The sequence below is a fragment of the Lynx canadensis genome, chromosome D4, assembly GCF_007474595.2.
Source record: "Lynx canadensis isolate LIC74 chromosome D4, mLynCan4.pri.v2, whole genome shotgun sequence".
Lineage (NCBI taxonomy): Eukaryota > Metazoa > Chordata > Mammalia > Carnivora > Felidae > Lynx > Lynx canadensis.
This window is the reverse complement of record NC_044315.2, coordinates 52,425,546-52,449,647: the sequence shown is the minus strand read 5'-3', so window position 1 is coordinate 52,449,647 and position 24,102 is coordinate 52,425,546. Positions and strand designations below refer to the sequence as shown.

General features: G+C 39.0%; 1 protein-coding gene across 1 annotated transcript; it reads left to right on the top strand.

Moving 5' to 3' along the window:
• The first annotated feature begins 5,690 nt into the window (after positions 1-5,690).
• LOC115499098 lies at positions 5,691-13,909 on the top strand. Its single transcript, XM_032595516.1, is given in 6 exon segments — positions 5,691-5,718; positions 6,337-6,417; positions 6,468-6,645; positions 7,252-7,818; positions 7,860-12,494; positions 12,744-13,909. Coding segments are annotated over 5 exon segments (5,394 nt in total). The 3' UTR covers positions 12,400-12,494; positions 12,744-13,909.
• The last annotated feature ends 10,193 nt before the right edge of the window (positions 13,910-24,102 follow it).

Here is a 24,102-nt window from a genome sequence, read left to right as displayed (position 1 = left end):
GGTTTTGGCTCAGGTCATAATCTCACAGTTTGTGAGTTCAAGGACCCCATTGGGGGCACCATGCTGACAAGTGTGGAGCCTGCCTCGGATTCTGTGTCTCCCTCTCTCTGCCCTCTACTGCTCACACTCTGTCTCTCAATAACAAATAAACGTTAATTTAAAAAAAAAAAATCATGCCTTGCATAAATCTCTAATATGTTTCTGGCTTTATACTTTTTTTGAATGTGTATTATTCTACTCTTCAGTCTATTTTTTATTTTCTTATATTAACCAAGTATGGTATCTGGCCTTAATACTTTTGTATTTATTCATTTTATATGCATTGAACTTTCTGAATTTTCACAAGGTGGTATGTTTTAGGGTAGCTTTTAAAAATTTACAAATCTCCTTTTACTCTTGTTTGTGTGCTTTGTTTTAAAATGTGGCAGTTTGCTTTCTGAGATTTCCTGCTTATGTTTCTCTCCACTTTTATCTAGAATTTACCTCTTATCTCTGTCCTATTCAATTTTGATTATATTCCCAGAAGTTTCTCCTCATTATGGAGCCCTTCTCTGGAGACACATCCTTGTGTGTCAGTGTTGAGATTTTACAGGGACTTGGCTTTTACAGCCCAATTAAGATTTGTATAGGCATCTGCCATGCACTGAACAGTGCAGGAAGCAAAAACCACATGCCTTTCAGCTGATTATCAGTGTTGCTGAGCAGGAAATCTTGGGCTCATATATTATTTTCTTGAGTAATTCAAATGTTAAAGTGGTGACTGTCTTAAATATTTCATGATAATCTAAATTACTTAACAATATAAGTCTTGTACATTTATTCTGTGCTATCCAAGGAAAATTTGTTATATTTTTGTGATTCTTCTCTTGTCAAGCTTTTTGGTTGTAATAATTTTTCTCCACCATATGTATTTGGGGGCTTTTGTAAATACTTTGTCACCTATTCTTGTTTAAATTATATGGGGTTTCTGTTTCCCTTGCATCAATTTATCTACAATTTTAACCAAAATATTCATGACAATTTTTATTGAATATTGATAAAAATTGAACTTCAATATGTGGTTTTTCTTTTATTTACTGAAAGGTATGTATTTTCATATTAAGTAAATGCATGGAACTATCCACTTGTGCTGTTGCTTTCAAAATCCCATGTTTTATGCATATGCGTCTAGAGGTATAATTGCCTGTCTTCAGAAGAAATGATAACCCAGAAGAATTTATTAGATTGTATTTAGTAATTACAGAAAAGGAAGCATCAATTTATTCTACATATTTTTTTTGTACACCACTAAAATCAGCTAAATGTTATATATAACAGTCTGGTGAACTCCCTTAAATCCCATAAAAGCTTAGTCACAAATAAATTTAGGTATCAATATAGTCCAAGTAGAAAGCATTTAGAATTTTACTTTACCGTTAACATGAAAAAGTTTTGTTTGTTTCTTTTTAACTAACCATTCCTGAGAACCAAAGGGAGCTCCAAGTCCCCATATTAAATCCTGAAGTAGCTTATGAAATTGTTGTTTAATATTTGAGTACCTACAAATATCCATTCATCTTCTCTGAAGTATATATATTTCTAAGAGGGTGCACAACAGAAGCTTAGCTGCAAAAAAGTAAAAATGAAATTGTCATGTTTAATCACTTCTCTTCCTGAGAAGAAAGATTTAAGCATGTGAAAATGGAATCACTCAAGTCAGAATTAGGCCAACTGCTGTGACTAATATCGCCATGATGAAACAAGCTTTTTCATTTTTTATTCCAAGCAACTAGTTATAAGAAGCACAGTGTATAAAAACCTAACAGACAACCAAAAGTTATTTCTTGAAAGAATGAATGAATCAATGATTGAAAGGACATTTTTAAAATACTGGGTCAGTGAGTGAAGATACCTTCTGGTATTTTCACTAAGAGGTAGAATACTAAAAATGTTCAATAATGGGGGTGGGGGGGCAGGACATAAGGCAGAAAAGTGTAAAAATTTTTAGTTATATAACTTGTGTTTGAATCCTGTCTCTGTCATTTAGCTGTGTAACCTTAATTTACCCACTTTGCTAAATAGTAACCAAAAGTGTTTGTTTGCAGGCATTAAATAAATAAGAATTTGTTCTCTTTACTTTCCTTATAGCTCAACTCTATAAGAATATGCTAATGAAACATCTTAAGAAAATCATTTAAATGTTCATGAGCTATGATTGACATATAACATTGTATAAGTTTAAGGTATATACCGCATCATGATTTGATATATGTAATACTACAAAATAATTAACGCAATAGAATTAGTTAAAATCCATCACTTCACATAGTTCTAATTTTGTTCCAGCCATGTAATGAGAACTTAAGACTTACCCTCTTAGCAACTTTCACATACACAATACAGTGTTAACTACAATCATTGTGTTGTATGTTACATCTCCAGAACTTACTTACAACGGGAACTTATAAGTTATAACTTATTTCTACCTTTTGACCACCTAACTTAATTTTCTCACTCCCACTCATTGCCTCTGGCAATCAAACTTCAATGAGTTTTTTTTTTTTTTTTTTCCCCAGATTCTAGAAGTTAGTTCATGCAGGTTTTGGCTTTCTCTGACTTATTTCATTCACTTGGCATAATGCCCCAAAATCCATCCCTGTTGTCATAAATGGAAAGATTTTCCTTCTCTTTTTATAGTTAAATAGCATTCCTATGTATGAGTGTATGTATGTATATACACTTATGCATGTATATATACACACGTGTATATGTATATTACAAATTATTTAGATAGTGGGATTGCTGGATCAAATGGTAGTGGCTATACCAGTCTATCTTCCCACTAACAGTGCACAAGAGTTCCCTTTTCTGCATGTCCTCATCAGTATGTCTTACTTATTGTTTTTTGATGACAGAATAAAACCCATGACTGTGAGAATAGCTAACAATCGTGAGTTTATATGTCACTGTGGTTTTGGTTTCTCTTTCCCTAATAATTTGTGATGTTTAATTAAACGTTTTTTTCTGTACCTGTTAGCCTTTTGAATATTTTCTCTGGGAAAGTGTCTATTCAGGTCCTTTGCACATTTCTAAGTTGGATTATTTGGCCTTTGCTATTGAGCTGTAAGAGTTTTTTTTTCCTTCTTTCGCAGATAATCTGTTGTTAGTAAATGGAACTGCTATTTAAATCACTTAGAGATTGCTGTGAAAGAGAGAAATCTAATCAGTGATTATCTTGTATTTTTCCAATCTGATAATTATTCACCATTTTCCATATCAATTCTCAGTTGGAGCCATTTATCACTATTGACCTATATGCTCAGCAGTACATGTTTCCATGCCAATATTAATTTACAATTTGCTTTGATTTTTGAATGCTTATTTCTAGTGGCATTTGTAATTATTTTGTGTGTAAATTAGGTACAAGAAGGCAAATTAATTAATTTCAATTCAGAGGAACAATACACTGGACTAGAAGTATTTCCAGAATCCATTTTGAGCAATTAATGTTAGAAGTATTAGTAGTCAAAACATAAAAACATATACTCTTTTTTTTCTTTCTTCTTCCCCCATTTGTTTTGTATACCTTTCCTCATCTTTTTTACCAGACTTCATTTTAGATAACATTTGAAGTATTTGCTGACTGATTTAGGTTTCAAATTTTGTGCTTACCTTCCTTACAGCAACAACTAGAGGAAGATGGGGTCAGTCATATTTATAGTGGAAAGTAACGCATGATTCTCAGTGAAAACCAAGCTATTTGTGACATCAGTCTCTAAAATAATTTTGTTTTGTGGAACCTCAGGAAGTTGAAACTGGGGACTATCACCAATAGCTTTTTCCTGAAAAACATGCTACAGCTAATGCAGTAATGGGTTTTCTGTGGGGACTCTTCAAAGTGCTCTTGGATAAAGACCACATTTTAAATATTAAACTGCACCTTAGGAAACATGGCCTTTCAGCAGGCTAAGTATATGTTATTCTAGAGACTGACTTGAAAAAGTACAGGTCATATGAGTAGCTAACCCCAAATGGATGAACCATATATTTCAACATATCCTATAAATAGAATGTGTCTAAATAAAATGTGTGATAAGAGCAGACAGGTGCATTCTATGACAAGGCCTGGAGTGCTTATGCTTGGACTTGCAATGAGCAAAGTCATAATAAGTTAACACGTTGAGAAGTAGCTATACTTTTGTACACATGAAAGCTAACCAGAATTTTGCCTTAATTGGAGGCTTAATCACATAATGCCTTGTGACATCTGGCATACAATTGCTGTATTTTGTTATTTTTCATATGTGGCTATCAGATGTATAATAAGCATTTAACATTTCTGGGCATGTGCCCTCCAGAAAGTTTTCTGCTTAATTCACCCACAGTTTCTAAAGCATCATACTCCTGTTTCAAAAATGTTATGTTATTAAGCCAAGGAAAGAAGTTCCCTCCTAGTCAATTAGCCAGGATCACTAGAAGTAAAAGTAATGAGGGGTAATAGGAGCCAGGCATCATAAATTTAAGTAGTCATGACTCTTCTTTTACAGGTGTTATGGAGTCCACTTTAAGTGGCACAGGGAATTGCAATGGAAGCAGTTAAAGTTGACCAAGAATCTTAAAGATGGGTCAAGGAAAGTATTCCTCTTGTCACTCTGCCCTAGCGTGTATGCTTTTAGAACAGTGGAAAGTCTATTATTACCACACATTCCAGAAATAAAACCTGTAGTTGCCTCTTGTATCCATTTTGTTTACCTGTTCAGAGAAGAAAAAGTTTGAACAGCTCTATATTCTCAACCACAAGAAAGACACTAAGTTTTTGTTCCTATGAGAGTCAATATCTAGGGTGTACTCATTCTAGAACCCATGCTTATTCCCACATTCTATGGAAAAAAAAATCAAAAACCAACTTTCAGGTCCAGAGAAAGGCAAACAGTCCAAGATTAGCTGTCAACAAGGGCTTAGTCAAGATCCAGCCATAAAGTTATGGGTCTAAATGAAAAAACAAAAGCAGAAGGCACAATCCTAGCACTTAAAAAATAGAGCACATGAGATCAAAATGGCAATCTTCCAACTGATCTTGTGAAAAGGTATCAGAACATGATGTATGATAGCAAAGCTAAAATCTGAACTTATGGGAATTGGCAATAGAAAAGTACCCTGTGGTAAACATGCCTGAGACATTTTATTGAGAATACAGGGAGGAATCCTTTTGTCTTTGATGTGAATTAAGGGATGAGTGGTGAACCTATTATAGGTGTTAATGAAGAGGCTGCAGTCTAAATCTGTCAGATGAAAAGAACCTTCCTGTGAGCAAGCTACATGAGAAATTTAAGGAACAGGGTGCACAGATCATCTAGCCAATGAGGTGACTAACTTCCAACTCTCAGTGTTTAAAAGCCCTGTAATACAACTAAATAAAGGATCATAGCATTGCTTTATTTGACCTACATATTCATATTACTCTTAAATAATTGTTTTTGTTGTTGTTCTTTGGTAGGTGTTTGTTTTTGTCTAAAAGCTACATACTTCTATGGAAGAAAAAACTCAGTACTCTCAATCTCTGTCTCTGTTTCTCAGGCTAACACACCACTAAAAGGCAAAGAGATGTAAACCTGGGAAGAAGAATCCAAATATTTTTACTATCCTGTCATCTGAGTTTGGAGAATATTGTAGAACTTACTGTGTTAGATGGCACAAAAGCAGAGTCAACAATGAGGTCTGGAAGCTGGGAGGAAAGATGTAAGGGACTGGACAAAGAGAACTGTGTCTATACGCATTTCAAGTACAACCAAGATGTTTTAAAATGTCCTATTTAATCTATGAGTTTAATTGCTATTAATCTAATGAAGACATTTTCTCAATGTTGAACAGTTATTCAGGGAGAAAAATGGGAGTGCTTTCGTAGAGGTGTAGAAAATGAATTTAAAATTTTGTATGTCTTGCCTATTGTTCGATGTGAGCACCATTAAATTTTTCTAGACTTAGTTTGCTATACCCTAAGATTATGAAAATACTTACTAACCAGCATTTTCTCGCTTCTGTAATCTTGCTTGCTTAACACATTCCTCCCCTTCCCCTTTTTTCTCCCGCCAAAGGACAGACAAAGGACGCCCAATCAGAGAACAACAAATGTCCTTACTTTAAAATCAACTAATCAGGCCCCCCATAATCTGAAACCTCCCCTATGCTATTTGTCTCTGTCTATAAAAACGCTGTACAAACCCTGATCAGGGCTTCTTAGCGTCACTGGCAACGAGTGCGCGGAGGTCCAGGTTAGAACCTGCAATAAACGACCCTTGCCGCTTGGCTTTGACTTACGACTCTGGTGGTCTCTTGTGGGGGGTTTCACGACCTCAGGCGTTACATTTGGAGGTCCCACCGAGATCTCCCCTGGGCCCACCAGACTTCTGGTCAACGGGTCATCTCTGATTCCGATCGGTAAGTAAGCCAGCTCTATCTTTTTCTCTCGGATCTGTGTTTCTTCTCAGGAAAACCGGTTCTATCTGGAAGCTGGTGTGACCCTGGCGGACGAGCTATAGGGCACCCAGCCGGGGTCAGTTGGAGACGTCCACTGACACTGGGGGCCTTTCTGGCCCATCAGGACTCTTTTCTGTGGGCCACTCACGCCCAACGCGCCTGTGAGTTAACCACTTTCACTTTCTCTACGTACTTCCAGTTTCTCTGCATAGACTAGTCCAGAGTGCTACGAAACATCTCCAGGCGCCTGAAGGAAAAAAACCCTCTAATCAGTAGGCATGCCCATTGTTACCCAAGCTCTGATGTGATGTGTGTCTGTCTGTTGAATTGACTGGAATGATTGTTGGGAATCAGGGGCACGCGCCTGACTTACCCTATGTGTAGTCCCACGGCGTAAGCTACGGGATTCCAGTGGGCTTTAACCCTATTTCCGCAGTGATCCTCACATGGCTTAAGGCGGTCAAAATTTTTTTGATCCAAGCAGGGGGTTTAAACCTGCAGGCCTATGCTAAGAGGCACCTAAGCTCCCGCGAGGGACGCGGACGGACGAGTATGCGAATGCTTCTGTGTCAGTCTAAATGTACTGTCACCCCTGGGCCCTTGTAATAACCACCATCCTAACCGTAACCCTTTCTATTGGGTTGGCTGCAACAGCACCAGAAAGTTGGAACCGCTGCCAGAGATTCTTGTTGGTTGTTGTTTTTCTTTCGTGGATCAGATGCTTTATTGGAATTAAGTGTTTTCTCGCCTAATCAGAATTAATTATTCCATCCTTTGTTCCTCTCTTCTCCTCAGAATCACCCCTCTCTCCCTCCTCCTCACCAACTTCAGGGATGTAAGAGCTAGAGGACACAACTTAAGCCTAGACATTCACAAAAGAAAGTTGATCACCTACTGCCGCTCTGAATGGCCCACCTTTGGGGTCAATTGGCCTACAGAGGGAACCTTCTGCCTCCCTGTGGTCCTTAAAGTAAAATCAAGAATTTTCCTACCAGGGAAAGAAGGTCACCCGGATCAGATTCCCTGTATTCTGGTGTGGCGAGATTTAGTGGAAAACCCACCTCCCTGGATGGCCTCTTTCTTAACAACAGGGCCATGCAAAATCCTAGCGGCTAAACCTACCAACCCTCCAAAGCCACAAACTCCAAATGCACCCCCTGTTCTCCCCGACAGCCAAGATTTACTTTCCCTTGACCCTCCCCCTTACCAGATTCCTCCTCTTATTCCGCAAGCTGCCCCTATCCCTGCTCCCGACCCCATTTCCCCTGCGCCAGCAGAGCCTCCCATAGCCCAGCCGATAGAAGAACTAGAAAATAGGGAGGCTCAACCCATGCCCATGTCTAATGGGGGCACAATCCAAGGGCCGGCTGGATGTACCCGTGGCCGGGCCCCGCGTGAGCCAGGATTCCGCCTCCCAATGATACGGGGAACCCCCGACTTCAATACTGGCCCTTCTCTACCAGTGACCTATATAACTGGAAAACCCAGAATGCCCGATTTTCTGATAACCCTAAAGATTTAATAGCTCTCCTGGACACCGTTATGTTCACCCACCAACCCACCTGGGATGATTGTCAGCAACTCCTCCGAATCCTGTTCACCACCGAGGAGCGAGAAAGAATTCAATTGGAAGCAAGAAAGCTGGTTCCTGGAGATGACGGCCAGCCTACTGCTAACCTTGATCTCATTAATGCAGCTTTTCCCTTGACCCGACCCCCACAGGATGGCTGGGACTACAACACGACAGAAGGTAGGGGACGACTGTGCATTTATCGCCAGACTCTAATGGCGGGTCTCCGGGCTGCTGCATGCAAGCCCACTAATTTGGCGAAAGTATATTCAGTAGTACAAGGTAAAACAGAGAGCCCTGCTGCTTATTTAGAAAGACTAATGGAAGCCTTCAGACAGTATACCCCCATGGACCCAGAGACCCCCGAAAATTAAGCTGCCGTTGTAATGGCCTTTGTAAACCAGGCAGCCACTGATATTAAAAAGAAACTCCAGAAACTACAAGACCTGGAGGGAAAACAAATTCAGGACTTACTCCGCATTGCCCAGCGTGTGGACAGGCAACTTAAAGCTACTGAAAAAATGACCAAAGTCCTGGCTGCTGTTGTCCAAAAGCCCCTAGATAAAGACCAATGTGCCTATTGCAAAGAAAAAGGCCATTGGGCCCGAGAATGCCCTAAAAAGAAAAGGCCACGTCATAATCAAAAACCGTGGCAGCCAAAAACCACACCCGCCCTCTTCACTCAAGATGCAGAATAGGGGGGACGGGGCTCAGATCCCCTCCCCAAACCTAGGGTAACGCTACAAGTGGAGGGGAACCCAGTTCAATTCCTAGTCGACACAAGGGCACAACATTTGGTCTTGATCAGACCCCATGGGAAAATTTCTGAAAAATCTTCCTGGGTCCAAGGGGCTACCGGAATAAAAAAATATTCCTGGACCACCCAGAGGACTGTGGTCCTAGGAAGCGGAAAGGTCACCCATTCCTTCCTAGTCATCCCCTACAGTCCCTGCCCCTTATTGGGAAGAGACTTACTCACTAAAATGGGGGCTCAGATTCATTTCATGCCAGGGGGCCCCCAAGTGACTGACCTCCACAACCAACCCATTTCCGTACTTACTCTAAGATTAGAAGATGAATATCGACTTCATCAGGAGCCACCCTCACAAAATCACAACATAGAGCCCTGGCTCCAGCAGTTTCCAGAGGCATGGGCCGAAACTGGGGGTATGGGGTTGGTTAAGCATCGCCCAGCTCTATTCATAGAAGTGAAGCCAGGGGCAGATCCGGTCCGGGCCCGACAATACCCGATGTCAATAGAGGCTAGAAATGGCATCACGCCACATATCCGTCGCCTCCTAGACTTGGGCATCTTGCATCCCTGTCATTCAGCCTGGAACACCCCCCTACTGCCTGTACAAAAACCTAATAGTGCGGACTACTGTCCGGTACAAGATCTGAGAGAAGTTAACCACCGAGTCATGGACATACACCTGACAGTTCCCAACCCCTATACCCTCCTAAGTGCCCTCAACCCAGAAAGACAATGGTATACTATCCTCAATTTAAAAGACGCTTTTTTCAGCCTGCCTCTGGCCCCCAAAAGCCAAGAACTCTTTGCCTTCGAGTGGTCCGATCCTGAGAGGGGCATAAATGGACAACTCACCTGGACCCGGCTTCCCCAAGGATTCAAAAACTCACCCACCTTGTTCGATGAAGCACTTCACGAAGATCTGGGTGAGTATCGGAGTCGAAACCCCGAAGTGACTCTCTTGCAGTACGTCGACCATCGTTTAATAGCCGCTGAGACCGCCGAAGCCTGCTTGCAAGGCACCAGGAACCTTCTCCGGACACTTGGTGCCCTAGGATACCGGGCTTCAGCAAAGAAAGCCCAAATTTGTAGATCTGAGGTAACCTACTTGGGGTACCTGTTAAGAGGAGGACAACGGTGGCTCACTGATGCACGGAAGGAAACCGTCCTCCGCATCCCCCGACCCACAACGTGAAGGCAGGTAAGAGAATTCCTGGGATCGGCCAGGTTCTGCAGCTTGTGGATACCTCGGTTTGCCGAGATGGCTAAGCCTCTTTACCTGGTCACCCGAGAACAGGCGCCCTTTGAGTGGACAGAGGAAACTGAGCAGGCTTTCCAGCAAATTAAACTCGCCCTGTTGACAGCGCCAGCCTTAGGGCTCCCCAATGTCTCCAAAGCCTTTCATCTCTTCATAGATGAAAGCAAGGGGATAGCCAAAACAGTACTGACGCAACCTCTTGGTCCATGGCCCAGGCTCGTCGCCTACCTTTCAAAAAGACTAGACCCAGTGGCGGCTCGCTGGCCTCCTTGCCTCCGGATGATCGCTGCTACAGCTCTAATGGTAAAAGATGCCGATAAATTAACTATGGGACAAGAGTTACATGTTACAACCCCCCATGCCATTGAGGGACTCCTCAAACAACCTCCTGACTGATGGATAAGTAATGCCCGACTGATTCACTACCAGGGGCTATTATTAAATCCCCTCAGAATCATTTATGCTCCCCCCCAAACACTAAACCCTGCCTCCATGTTACCAGACCCGGACTTAGATATCCCCCTCCATGACTGCGATGAAATATTGGCACAGGTTCATGGCATTCGGGAAGATTTACAGGATCACCCTCTACCAGACGCTGAGGTCACCTGGTTCACTGATGGCAGTAGCTTTGTACATCAGGGTCGAAGGTACGCAGGGGCAGCAGTCACAACTGAAACTGAGACTGTTTGGGCAGAGCCTTTGCCAGCTGGCACCTCTGCCCAACGGACTGAACTTGTGGCCTTAACCAAGGCACTGACTTTGGGAAAAGACAAGAGACTAAACATGTATACCGATAGCAGATATGCTTTTGCTACGGCCCACATACATGGAGCTATATACAGAGAGAGGGGACTGTTAACTGCAGAGGGGAAAACTATCAAAAACAAAGAAGAAATATTGGCTCTTTTAAAGGCACTCTGGCTGCCTAAACGACTAGCCATCATACATTGCCCAGGCCACCAAAAACCGATCACACCAGTGGCCAGAGGAAATAATTTGGCTGACCAGGTGGCCCGAGAGGTGGCCTTACAGGTGGACTATACTTTAATGACCACCCTACCAGACCCTGGTTCAGCTAGTTTACCAGGAAGTCCCACCTACACTAAAGAAGACCTAAACTGGATCCAAAAATTGCCTTTGACTCAGTGCCTTAACGGATGGTGGAGAGCAGCAGACTGTAGCATAATCCTCCCAGAAGAAATGGGAAATAAAGTCTTATCCAAGATGCACCGAGCCACTCATATGGGCACAAGAAAAATGCAAGACTTAATGAGACATGCTAGGATCACCATTAAAGACTCCAGGACAAAAATTGAACAGATAGTTGCTAGCTGTAAAGCTTGCCAACTAACTAACGCTACCAACCACGGGAAAAACCCTGGCTCCAGGACCCGCGGAACCAGGCCGGGAGCCTATTGGGAAGTAGACTTCACCGAGGTAAAGCCGGGAAAATATGGATATAAATATTTGTTAGTGTTTATAGATACCTTTTCAGGATGGACAGAGGCCTTCCCCACCAAGCATGAGACTGCGCAGGTAGTAGCAAAGAAAATGTTGGAAGACATCATGCCCAGGTACAGATTCCCTACCCTAATAGGATCAGACAACGGACCAGCACTCATTTCAAAGGTAATACAAGGGATAGCGCAGTTTATTGGGGCTGATTGGAAACTACATTGTGCGTATAGACCCCAAAGCTCAGGACAGGTAGAAAGAATGAATAGAACTCTAAAAGAGACCTTAACTAAATTGACCATGGAGACTGGCGCTAACTGGGTAGTCTTACTCCCCTACACTCTGTTCAGGGTGCGAAACTCCCCCTACAAACTGGGATTAACCCCCTTTGAAATCATGTGTGGAGTACCCCCTCCTATAATTCCCAACCTACAGTCTAATGTGTCAACTGAATTTGATGATCATAAACTTCTTATTTCCCTGAGGGAACTCCAGCACACACACCAGGAAGTTTGGCCCAGATTGAGAGCCATTTATGAGAGCGGGCCCCCTCCTGAGCCGCATCACTACGGACCCGGAGACTGGGTATACGTGCGGAGACATAAGCAAGAGACCCTCCAACCACGGTGGAAGGGACCCTACATTGTGATCCTCACTACACCCACCACTCTCAAGGTCAACGGGATCACCACCTGGATCCATTACACCCACGCCCGACCAGTTGATCCATTTGCGGTTGGAGAAGACTTCCTGCCGGAAGCCAACACCGCCTGGACGGTTGACCAGAGTAAGATCCATCCTTTAAAATTGACTCTGCATCGAAAACCTGACCCCAAAAACCGGCTAAGACCAAAGGCCTGGGTGTCCCATACCAAGACAGTTGCAGCAACTCAGGACCCACAATGATCGAAGGAACACTCACTAGCATGCTCCTGCTCACCTCCTACAGACTGATAAGTATGGCGGGCAACCCCCACACACCCTATACTTTAACTTGGGAGGTTTCTTTTTTTTTTCTTTTTTTTTTTTTTCAACGTTTATTTTATTATTTTTGGGACAGAGAGAGACAGAGCATGAATGGGGGAGGGGCAGAGAGAGAGGGAGACACAGAATCGGAAACAGGCTCCAGGCTCTGAGCCATCAGCCCAGAGCCCGACGCGGGGCTCGAACTCACGGACCGCGAGATCGTGACCTGGCTGAAGTCGGACGCTTAACCGACTGCGCCACCCAGGCGCCCCATAACTTGGGAGGTTTCTAATTGGGAAACCCATGAAGTCTATAACACCACCACAAAGTCAGACACCCCACTAAATAGCTGGTGGCCAGACTTATACTTTAATTTAGAAAAAGTAGCAGTCTCTACTGGATTAACCCCCTTTGACAAGCAGCGCAGGTCTGCTGCAGTGTACCAACAAAATAAATTCCGAGATGAGGGGTTCTATGCCTGCCCCGGGTTCAGAACCGGAGCGATGACAAAAACCTGTAGAGGGCTCGAATCCCTCTACTGCAAGGCTTGGAGTTGTGTCACTACTAATGATGGGAGCTGGAAATGGCACGTAAAGCCCCAATATATTAAAATGTCATTTATTAAGCCATGCAACAAAGCCCAACGCGGGCACACGGTAGTGAACCCGGCGCCCATCCGTGATCCCGATTGCAACCTTGTCCAAATCAAATTTCTAGAAGATGGAAAAAAAGAAACTAGATGGACCACTGGGCTTAGTTGGGGAATCTATTTATATCGGGAACCACCCTACTAGGCAACTGTTATTCAGATAAAACTAAAGGTAGAACCCAAGGTTCCACCAACCCTAATAGGGCCAAACCAGTCAGTATGGCCCACAAGAAAGCCTAATACTACCCCGCGGTCCACAAATAAGGGTACTAATTCTCCGGCCACTCAGGTGGTCACTGTAACTGGGACTACTCCAAGAAAACCCCAAAAAATTCAAATCCCATTCAAAGATGACCCCTTATGGGTAATGATGAATACCACTTATAAGGCCTTAAATCATACTAAACCCAATGAAACAGAAGCTTGTTGGCTGTGCTATTCCACAAAACCTCCATTTTACGAGTCAGTAGCAATAGTAGGAAATTATAGCACTGCAAACAACTCAGACACTTGCAATTGGGGACAGAGAAGACCCGGCCTCACACTACCAGTGCTTATGGGAAATGGGACATGTATAGGAACAGTGCCAACAAAATATAGCCACTTATGCATAAGTAACAGGAATATATTCAATACTTCATAAAACTGGATTATTCCACCAAATAACTCATGGTGGCTTTGTTCTCACACGGGATTAACTCCCTGCCTCTATAAGGATATGTTCAATCAGTCAGAATTCTGTGTAATGGTAATTGTGTTCCCAAAAATCATATACCACACAACTGAGTATATAGACCAGATGTGGATAGCACCAAAAAGAGTAACTAAGAGAGCACTGATTACTGCAGGGGCTCTAACTCTAGCCATCATATTCGGACTCGGGGCCATCGGAACAGGGACAGGGATCTCGGCCTTAACTATACAAAACAAGGGATTTAGTATACTTAGAGAAGCGGTTGACAAAGATATAGAAAGAATAGAGACTGCCATCACTTCACTTGAAAAGTCCCTAACCTCCCTCTCGGAAGTAGTTTTACAAAACAGGAGAGGATTAGACCTGCTGTTCCTACAGCAAGGTGGTCTCTGTGCAGCACTAGGAGAAGAGTATGCTGACCACACAGGAATAGTAAGGGATTCTATGGCCAAGATCCGAGAAGGGCTAGCCAAACGACAAAGAGAAAGAGAACAGGAGGCAGGGTGGTTTGAATCCTGGTTCAGTGCGTCCCCATGGTTAACTACCCTGCTCTCCGCTTTACTCAGGCCTCTGGCCATCCTACTTCTCCCTCTCACATTAGGCCCCTGCATCATAAACAAAATTATTAATTTTGTCCAAGACAGGTTCAATGCTGTACAATTAATGGTCTTACGAACTCAGTACCAACCGCTCAAGACATTACAAATAGAAAACTGAAGATCCAAGATTGGCTCTTCAGGCACAAGGAAAAGGGGGGAATGCAGAAAATAAATTTAAAATTTTGTATGTCTTGCCTATTGTTCGATGTGAGCACCGTTAAATTTTTCTAGACTTAGTTTGCTATACCCTAAGATTATGAAAATACTTACTAACCAGCATTTTCTCGCTTCTGTAATCTTGCTTGCTTAACACATTCCTCCCCTTCCCCTTTTTTCTCCCACCACAAGTAACGGACAAAGCCTTCCCGCCAAAGGACGCCCAATCAGAGAACAACAAATGTCCTTACTTTAAAATCAACTAATCAGGCCCCCCATAATCTGAAACCTCCCCTATGCTATTTGTCTCTGTCTATAAAAACGCTGTACAAACCCTGATCGGGGCCTCTTAGCGTCACTGGCAACGAGTGCGCGGAGGTCCAGGTTTGAACCTGCCATAAACGACCCTTGCCGCTTGGCTTTGATTTACGACTCTGGTGGTCTCTTGTGGTGGGTTTTCACGACCTCGGGCGTTACAGAGGTAATCTTTATCCTTGGGAAACTTTTTCATAAAGTCTGAAGAATCCTTCTGTTCTATTAGAAGATGTCTGCTCTATAAACAGATAAAATCAGTTAATGCTTTGCTTGTTTTCCCTATCTTAAAAGATAGTGTCAGTAGGGTTCTGACTTTTTGACTCACATCTGATATAAAGAGCTACAGAAGAAGTAAAATTTTCTCTCAGATAAGTCTCTTCGTGTAAAAATCTAGAAATTTTATCATACTAATTCCTCTTTGGTGAAATGTAGTTAACAAAATGGTTAGCATGACTTAGTTCCTTGATTGTGCTTGTTGTGACATCATGGCAGTAAGAGTTACTAACACATGAAAGACTAAGAGAAGAACCACTCAAATATCCTACTTTAGACAGTGGTTTCACTAATGAAAATGATGACAATGTTTAGTGTACAGGATAGAAATTGCAATCAGAAGGGCTAGGTTTACATTCTGTTTCTGACAATAACACAAGGTGTTTTTTTTTTTTTTTTCAGCTCTTAATTTTGAAATTATATGGATTTTGGTGAAATTAGACCTTAAAATCTAGAATTACTCCAAAAGAGGGTGATGACAGGGTTGAACACTCAAATGAGTCACATCCACAGGTACCACAAGCTTGAATATGTCACAGATTTTTTTCATCACACAACTCTCACAAGAGCAAAAGAGAATAAACACTTAATAAATGCCTAATCTGTACCAAGAACTTGGTGAGAACTTTTACTTTCATTTTGTCAATTTTGTGTAACAATCAAATGAGAGAATTATCAGTATCCACTTACCAAGTAGAAGGAAACTGAGGAAGAGAGCACTTAGAAAAATTTCTGAAAGTCCTGTAAGCATTTAGCTAGAATGTGGAGTGATACAACTTCCTCTTTTGTGGATTTTGTAATGATATGAACTAACTATTAAATTTCTACAATGTACTGCAAGGCACTATCCTAACCCTGGTGACTTCTACCTCTACATTGTCAGTTTTACATTTCTCTAATTTTATGGGCTTTCCTGATCTTTTCTTCCCATACTTTTGTTTACTGTCTGACTTGAATTTTTCTTGTGGAGAACAAAGGGATTCGAGTTACTCTCACCAAGATAACTACAACAAAGTTCAGGGGTAAGCTGTTAATTGATGTTATTTTTGTTTAAGCAGAATAAATTGCCTTGCTCAGCCTCTTGTATGTGGTGGGCATTTAATAAATGTTTGTCGCATAACTGGAGGAATAAATACATTAAGATACTATTACAAACCCCATCAGTACACTTCATTATTCCTGGCTGTAGTGAAACCAAAATTCAACTCTAGAATTTAACATTTAAGTCTGTCTATAAATGCTACAACATAGAAAACTTCTATAGTTCAGGTACGTTACCACGGGTTATCAATCAAAAATAATGCAGCCAAACCTGCATTTCTATAAAAGGAAGATTAAAAAAATAATCTAGATCATTGTCTCAAAATTATTTTTTACTTTGTAAAAATGCAGACTAAATGTAAGCCAAACTCAGTACTCCTATTTTGGGTTATTTCCCCATGGTCTAAGTACTTTTTACCTCCATTTACGAAGCTCTCTTGTATAATTTATATCATTGCATTGGACAAACAGTCTGAGTTCACATAATATTCTTTATAGTGAAACAAAATATTGATATGTACAAGTTTTCATTAAAGTTTTCTTAATTGAAAATTTGAGACAAGTGTTTTTTTTTCTAAATTAGATTTCACCTGATTTGGCATAACTCTGACTGCAGAGACCAAATACTAGATTACACTCTAAATAAAATATTATCACAAAATGTCTCTGTTGGTATTTGGCTTCAGTCTAGGCTGAGCTACCCACAACTTATTTTGTGATATTGCAGATTTGTTAATGTATTCATATCATTTCAAATTTGAAGAATTGCAGTTTGAGGCTATAATAAAAGGAAATTCCTCTGTAAATTAAAATCTTTAAATATGAATATTCATTTATTCAACAATTATTTTTTGATCATAAGTAGCACACCATCTCCAACAAAATGGTGAGACAGAAGAACCCAGCCTCTGTCCCCCAAGAAAGATCAAGAATATTTTACCCAGTAAAGTTGTCCTTCATTAATGAAGATGAGATCGTACTTTCCTCATCAACAAAAGCTGAGAAAGTTTATCAGCACTAAACCTGCCTTACAAGAAATGCTGGGAGGAGTTCTTCAAGCTGAAATAAACGGATTCTAATTAGTAATATGAAAACATATGAAAATATACAACCAGTCATAGAGGTGAGTATAAGGTTGAGAATAATATAATATAGTGGTGTGGTAACTTTTTAGTATGAATTTTAAAGGACAAAAGTACTAAATATAGCTACTGCTATAATTTGTTAAAGGATACATAATAGAAAAATAGAAATTGTGACATCAAAAACATGAAAAGTGAGAGTAAAAGCGTAAGGTTTTTATATGCAATCAAAGTTAAATTGTTATCAGTGTAAAATATACTACTATATTGATCAGATATTTTATATAAGTCTTATAGTAATCACAAAGCAAAAATCTACAGTAGAATCACAAAAGATAAAGAGAAGGGAATCAAAACATACCACTGCAGAAAACTATTCACAAAGGAAGACATCAAGAGGGACTGTAAAACAGCCAGAAAACAATTAGTATGATGGCAACAGTAAGTCCTTACCAATCAATAATTATTTTAAATGTAAATGGATTGAATTCCCCAACCAAAAGATGTAGAGTGGCTAGAGAGACATGGAAAAAAAAAGAGCCTATAACAGACTCACTTTGACTTTAAAGACATTTGTTGGCTCAAAATGAAGAGATGAAGAAAAGATACACCATGAAAGTGGAAACCAAAAGAAAGCAAGGTAGCTATCCTTGTATCAGACAAAATTAACAAATTTAAGCCAGAATTAACATGACAGGCAATGTCATTCTATAATGATAAGGACGTCAGTTTATTGGGAAAATACAATAAATTCATATGCACCCAACATGGGAGCACCCAAGTATATTAAGCAAATACTAACTGATCTGAAAGGGAAAAATAGACAACTATACAGAAATAGTAAGCTACTTTCAATAGCCTACTTTCATCAATGAATAGAACTCCCAGACAGAAAGTCAACACCATAATGTTGGACTTGAACCATACGCTAAGTATACAGAGATAGTACCACTTATCCTTCCAACCACTATGGCATAAAACTAGAAATCAGTAATAGAGAAACTGGAAAATTCACATATATGTTGAAATTAACATACTCTTGACAGCTGTGAAAAACCTATGAGATGCAGCAAAGGCAGTTCTAAGAGGGACTTTACAATAATATATACCTACTTGAAGAAAAGAGGAAGAATTCAAATGAATTATAATACAGCCTGTCTATACCTCAAGGGACTACAAAAATAAATAGTAAACCTACAATAAGTAGAAGGAAGGAAATAACAAAGATCAGAATGGAAATAAATGAAACAGACCAGAAAAACAAGATAAGGCTATATCTTTATATAGTAAAGATAAATGGAATTGGCAAACCTTTTGCTGGGAAAAAAAAAAAGAAGAAAGAAACATCAATATTGGAAATAAAAGAGTTACTACAGTTGTTAACACAGAAATATAAAGGAATCTAACAGACTACTACAAATACTTGTATCCCAACAAGTTTTAGAAATGAGAGAAAATTAAATGTCTAGAAGCATACAACCTACCAAGACTTAACCATCAAGAAATAATCTTAACAGACCAAAAATGAATAATGAAAATGAATCAATTATCACCAACCTCCTAATACAGAAAGACCCAGAGGCAGATAGTTTCATGGGTGAATTCTGCCAAATCTTTAAAGAATTAATGTACATTCTTCTCCAACTCTTCCAAAAAAAAAAAAATGAAGATGACAGAATACCTCCACACTCATTTTACAAGGCCAGCATTATTAACCTGACACCAAAGCCAAATAAGGACACTACAAGAAAACTACAGACCAATATCCCTAACTAATAAAGATACAAAACTCTCAAAAAGATACCAAATTCAAGAAAACATTAAAAGAATAATGCACCGTGATCAAGTGGGATATATCCCTGAGATGCAAGAATTTTCAACATATGCAAGTCAATGTTATGTACCATAATGACAGAAGGACAAGTAAAAGTTATCTATATGATCACATCAACATATGACAAAAAGGCATTTAACAAAACACAACATTCTTTTATGAAGGAAAAAAAAAAACACACACTCAACACCTTGGGTATAGACAGAACAGACTCCCAACACAATAAAGGCCATAAAGGACAAACCCACAGCAATATTGTACCTAACAGAGAAAGGTTAAAAGCTTTACCTCTAATATCTGGAAAAAGACAAGAACACACACTTTCACCATGCCTGTTTAACACAGTACCAGAAGTTTAAGATCAATCAGGTAAGAAAAAGTAATACAGAGAATCCAAATAGGAAAGGAAGAGTAAAATTGTCTTTATTTGCAGATATGATTTTATATAGAGAATAGTACCCTCAAGACTTCACACATGAAAAAATTCTAAAAACAGCTAAATTCAATAAAGTAGGATACAAAAATCAACAGAAATTAGTTTCATTTCTATACAATAATAAAACATCTGAAAACAAAAAACATCATTTTCAACAGCATCAAAAATAAAGTACATAGGAATGAATTTAACCCAAGAGCTGAAAGTTCTATACAATGAAAATTACAAGATTCATGAAACAAATTGAAGAAGGAATAAACAGATGGAAAGATATTTCTCTCATCCATGAAGACAGGATATTGTTAAAATGTCCATACTACACCAATACATGTATATATTCAGTGCAATCCTTTTCGAAACTCCAATGGCATTTTTTACAGAAATATAAAAAATCTAAAATACTCCAATTCCCAAAGCAGCCTTAATAAAGAAAAGCAAAATTAGAGGCATCATACTTCTTGTTTTGAAACCATACTGCAAACCTATAGTAGTCAACACAGTATGGTTCTGGCATAAAAATACACAGCATAGGCCAATAGAACAAAATGGAGAGTCCAGAAATAAACTCTCACATATATGATTAATAATTGACAAAGGAATCAATACTCAATGGGAAAGGATAGTCTGTTCATTAATGGTGGGGAAAAGTGGATAATCACTTTCAGACCCTTATCTTAAAATATTAGTTAAAAATGAATTAAAGCTTTTAACATAAAAACTGAAAACCTAAAAAACCTAGAAGAAATTATAGGAAATACAGAAAATACCCTTGACATTGGTCTTGACCATAATTTTTTGTACACAACACCTACAGCACAAACAACAAAAGCAAAACTAAACAAGGATACATCAAAACAAAAAAAAACAAATGAAAAGGCAACCTACAGAGTGGGAGAAAATATTTGCAAATCACATCTGATAAGGGGCTAATATCCAAAATATATAAACAGCTCCTACAATTCAATAGCAAAAATATGACCCAATTAAAAATGAGCAAAACACCTAAATTGACATTTTTTCAAAGAAAACATACAAATGGCCAACAAGTATATGAAAATGTGTTGAATGTTAGTAAGCATCAGGAAAAAGAAAATCAAAACCAAAATGAGATATCTCCTCACACCAGTTAAAATGACTATCGTGGAAAAGAAAGAGAGTACCTGTTGATGACAATGTAAAGAAAAAAGTAACCCTTGTGCACTGTTGGTGGGAAAATAAATCAGTACATCCATTATGGAAAAATGTATTTAAGTTCCTTAAATCACAAATAGAATTACCATATGTATGATTTAGCCACCCTACCTCTGTGTAGATATCCAAAGTTAACGGAATCATTATATCAAAGAGTTAACTATACTCCTATGTCCATTGCAGTATTATTCAATAGGCAAAGTATGGATACAACCTAAGTGTCCCCTGATCGATGAATGCATAAAGAAAATGGGGTACGGATACATATCTATCTCTATCCACACACACACACACACACACACACACATACACACACACACAAAGGATTATTATTCAGCCTTATGAAAGAAGGCAATTCTGTCATTTGCAACCACATGGGTTAATCTGGAGAGCCTTAAACTAAGGGAAATAAGCCAGACAGACAAAGACAAATAGAGTGTGGTGTCACTTAGACGTAGAATCTAAAAAAGCCTAATTCCTAGAAACAGAGTGGTGGTTACCAGAAACTAGGTGGTTTGGCGGGGGAAGGGAGATGTTGGTCAGAGGGTACAAACTTCTAGATATAAAATAAATAAGTTCTGGGATTTAATGTAAAGCATTTTTACTCTATAGTGCTAAAATTTGCTAAGAGAGCCCTTAGATGTTCTTATCATACACACAAAGTAATTATGTGACATGAGGAGCATGTTAGCTAATAATACAGTAGTAATCATTCTGCAATACATATGTATCAAATGAACACATACATCTTAAACTTACACTATATTTCAATTATATATCAACTTTTTTTTAAAAAAAGAATAAATCTTGAACAAGAAAAATACATATAGCATGCCCTCTGTGACATGCCCTTGAGTTTCAAAAGACGCAATAATTTTATCTCCTTCTAGAATCCCATTTAGCCAACAGAGTAGTAAATACAACTTTTAAGTAACTAATTGAAGTGTGGGCAGTATATCAAAATGCATACAGGGATCTTGGACCTCACTGTTAGTTTGCACATTACTTGTACGTGATTTGGGCACAAACTAGATGATGTCACTGCTGTTACCTTTGTAACTATCTTCAGTAGACTTAAAGTTCATCATCAAAGTACCAGTAAATTTCCCTTTATAACTCCAAATAGCTAATGCTGAAGAATGGAAACAAGAATTTTTCTCCTCTTGCAGAGACAGCCTAATGTGATAATTTTCCCAGTGTCTTTATTAATGCAGCAAAGATAATTATGGATTTAGTTAGTGGGTGGTCACTGCTGTGAAATGAACAAGTCACAGGAGCTGAATAAAGCAAGCCAGTTTAGAAATCTTTACCACACAAGGTATACTTTACCCATATTAAAAATTAACTTAAAATAGATTGTGTGCCCTTTTGCTATGGTATCTGTGCTTAGACAGGACAGCCTATTCAAATCTCTGAATTCTGCAATTTACCAGGCAGCCTAGGAAGAAAGCAAAACTAGGTTTGGAAATATTTTCTAGTTAGGTTATATTTGAAAATCATGCACCTTATGCAAGTTTAGGAAAATCTCATCTAGCTTGAATGTTGCGGGAAATAAATATTTGGTTTATCTGGAAAATAGCATGCACTAGTTAACTAAATTATTAAAAAAATCTTTAAAAATAACTGCAGAAGATCTTACTAAAATATAATAGTTACCAGTGTTTGAAATGCATCTTCATATTATATGCATAGCTCTATATGTTGACTTTCTTCAGGAGCATCATTCACACTATTGAGTCTCATTGTAAAGAAAGACAGCTTCAGACAATTTAATAGGCAAGAGTGAATAAGCAACGACTTTATGTTTCTCCCGAGAGAATGCCTAACGTACCTTAAATTGCCTATCGTTGTTTTGTTTGCTTTTTCCATGACTTTTCTTTTGAAAGTGAAGAAATTTATTTACAGTAAAAATATTTTATAATCCATCAAATTTCATATAATATCTCTATTTCTTTATTATAGAAAAACTTATAACATGTTCATAGCTTTGCATAATATCTTTGATCAAAATCTTTTTTCCGTTAATAAGTACTGGTCAATTTTATTTAAATGTTAGATCCTAACATTAATCCTAAATATTTATTAATCCTAAATATTATTTTCTAAACAACAGCAATTTTTAGAAGGGGACTAGAAATCAGGCAATATGTCACCTGAGTGTTAGGTGAATATACTTTCCATGAAGCTTAACTACTTTATGCTACTGCCTTAAATTATACAGAAATAGTAACTACTAAGAATATTTTAGGCATGAAAGAAACAGCATTTTATAAAAATAAAGTATGAAGACATACAACTGGACAGGCATCTTGTTGGTTCCACTTTTATGCAAATCTCGAAATCCTAATCATAGTAATACTAAGAAAATTTGATACAAATTCTTTTGGAGAACACCACTAGTATCCTATAATAAGATAGTATTTAGTAGATACATTCCTAGAAACGTACAATACTTCAACACTGAATCGGGAAAAACAGAAATCTGAACAGACTAATTATTAGCAATGAAATTGAATTGATAATCAGAAAACTACCAAAAACAAAGTCCAGGACAAGCTAGATTCACAGATGAATTCTATCAAACATTTAAAAAACAGTTAATATTTATTCTCCTCAAACTATTCCAAAAGATACATGAGGAAATTAAGGTTCCAAATATCTTGTGTGAGGCCAGCCTTACCTTGGTAGCAAAACCCCCACAAAGACACCACAGAAAAGGCCAATACACTGATGAACATAGATGCAAAAATCCTCAACAAAATATTAGCAAACCGCATTCAACAATACATTAAAAGGATCACTCACTATGATCAAGTGGGATTTATTTTGGGGAAGCGAGGATGGTTTAACATTCACAAATCCATAAATGTGACACAGCACATTAACACAACAAAGAATAAAAAATACAGTTTAAAGGGACACCTGGGTGGCTCAGTTAAGCTTCAGACTTCAGCTCAGGTCATGAACTCATGGTTCCTGAGTTGGAGCCCCACGTCAGGCTCTGTGCTGACAGTTCAGAGCCTGGAACCTGCTTTGGATTCTGTGTCTCACTCTCTCTCTGCCCCTCCCCTGCTTTCTCTCTGTCTCTCTCTCTCTCTCTCACTCTCTCAAAAATAACACTTGACTCAAGATGTTAATTTTTAGGGTAGCTCAAGAAGTTAAGCATCCAACTCTTGATTTCAGCTCAGGTCATGATCTCATTGTTTGTGAGACAGAGCCCCCTGTCAGACTCCCTGCTTGAGATTCTCTTTCTTTCCATTTGCCCCTCCCTCGCTGTCTCTCAAAAAAAAAAAAAAAAAAAAAAAAAAGAAAAAAATGTTAGTTTTTAAAAATACAAACCTTTGTACTTTTTTTTTTTTTTTTTTTTTACTGT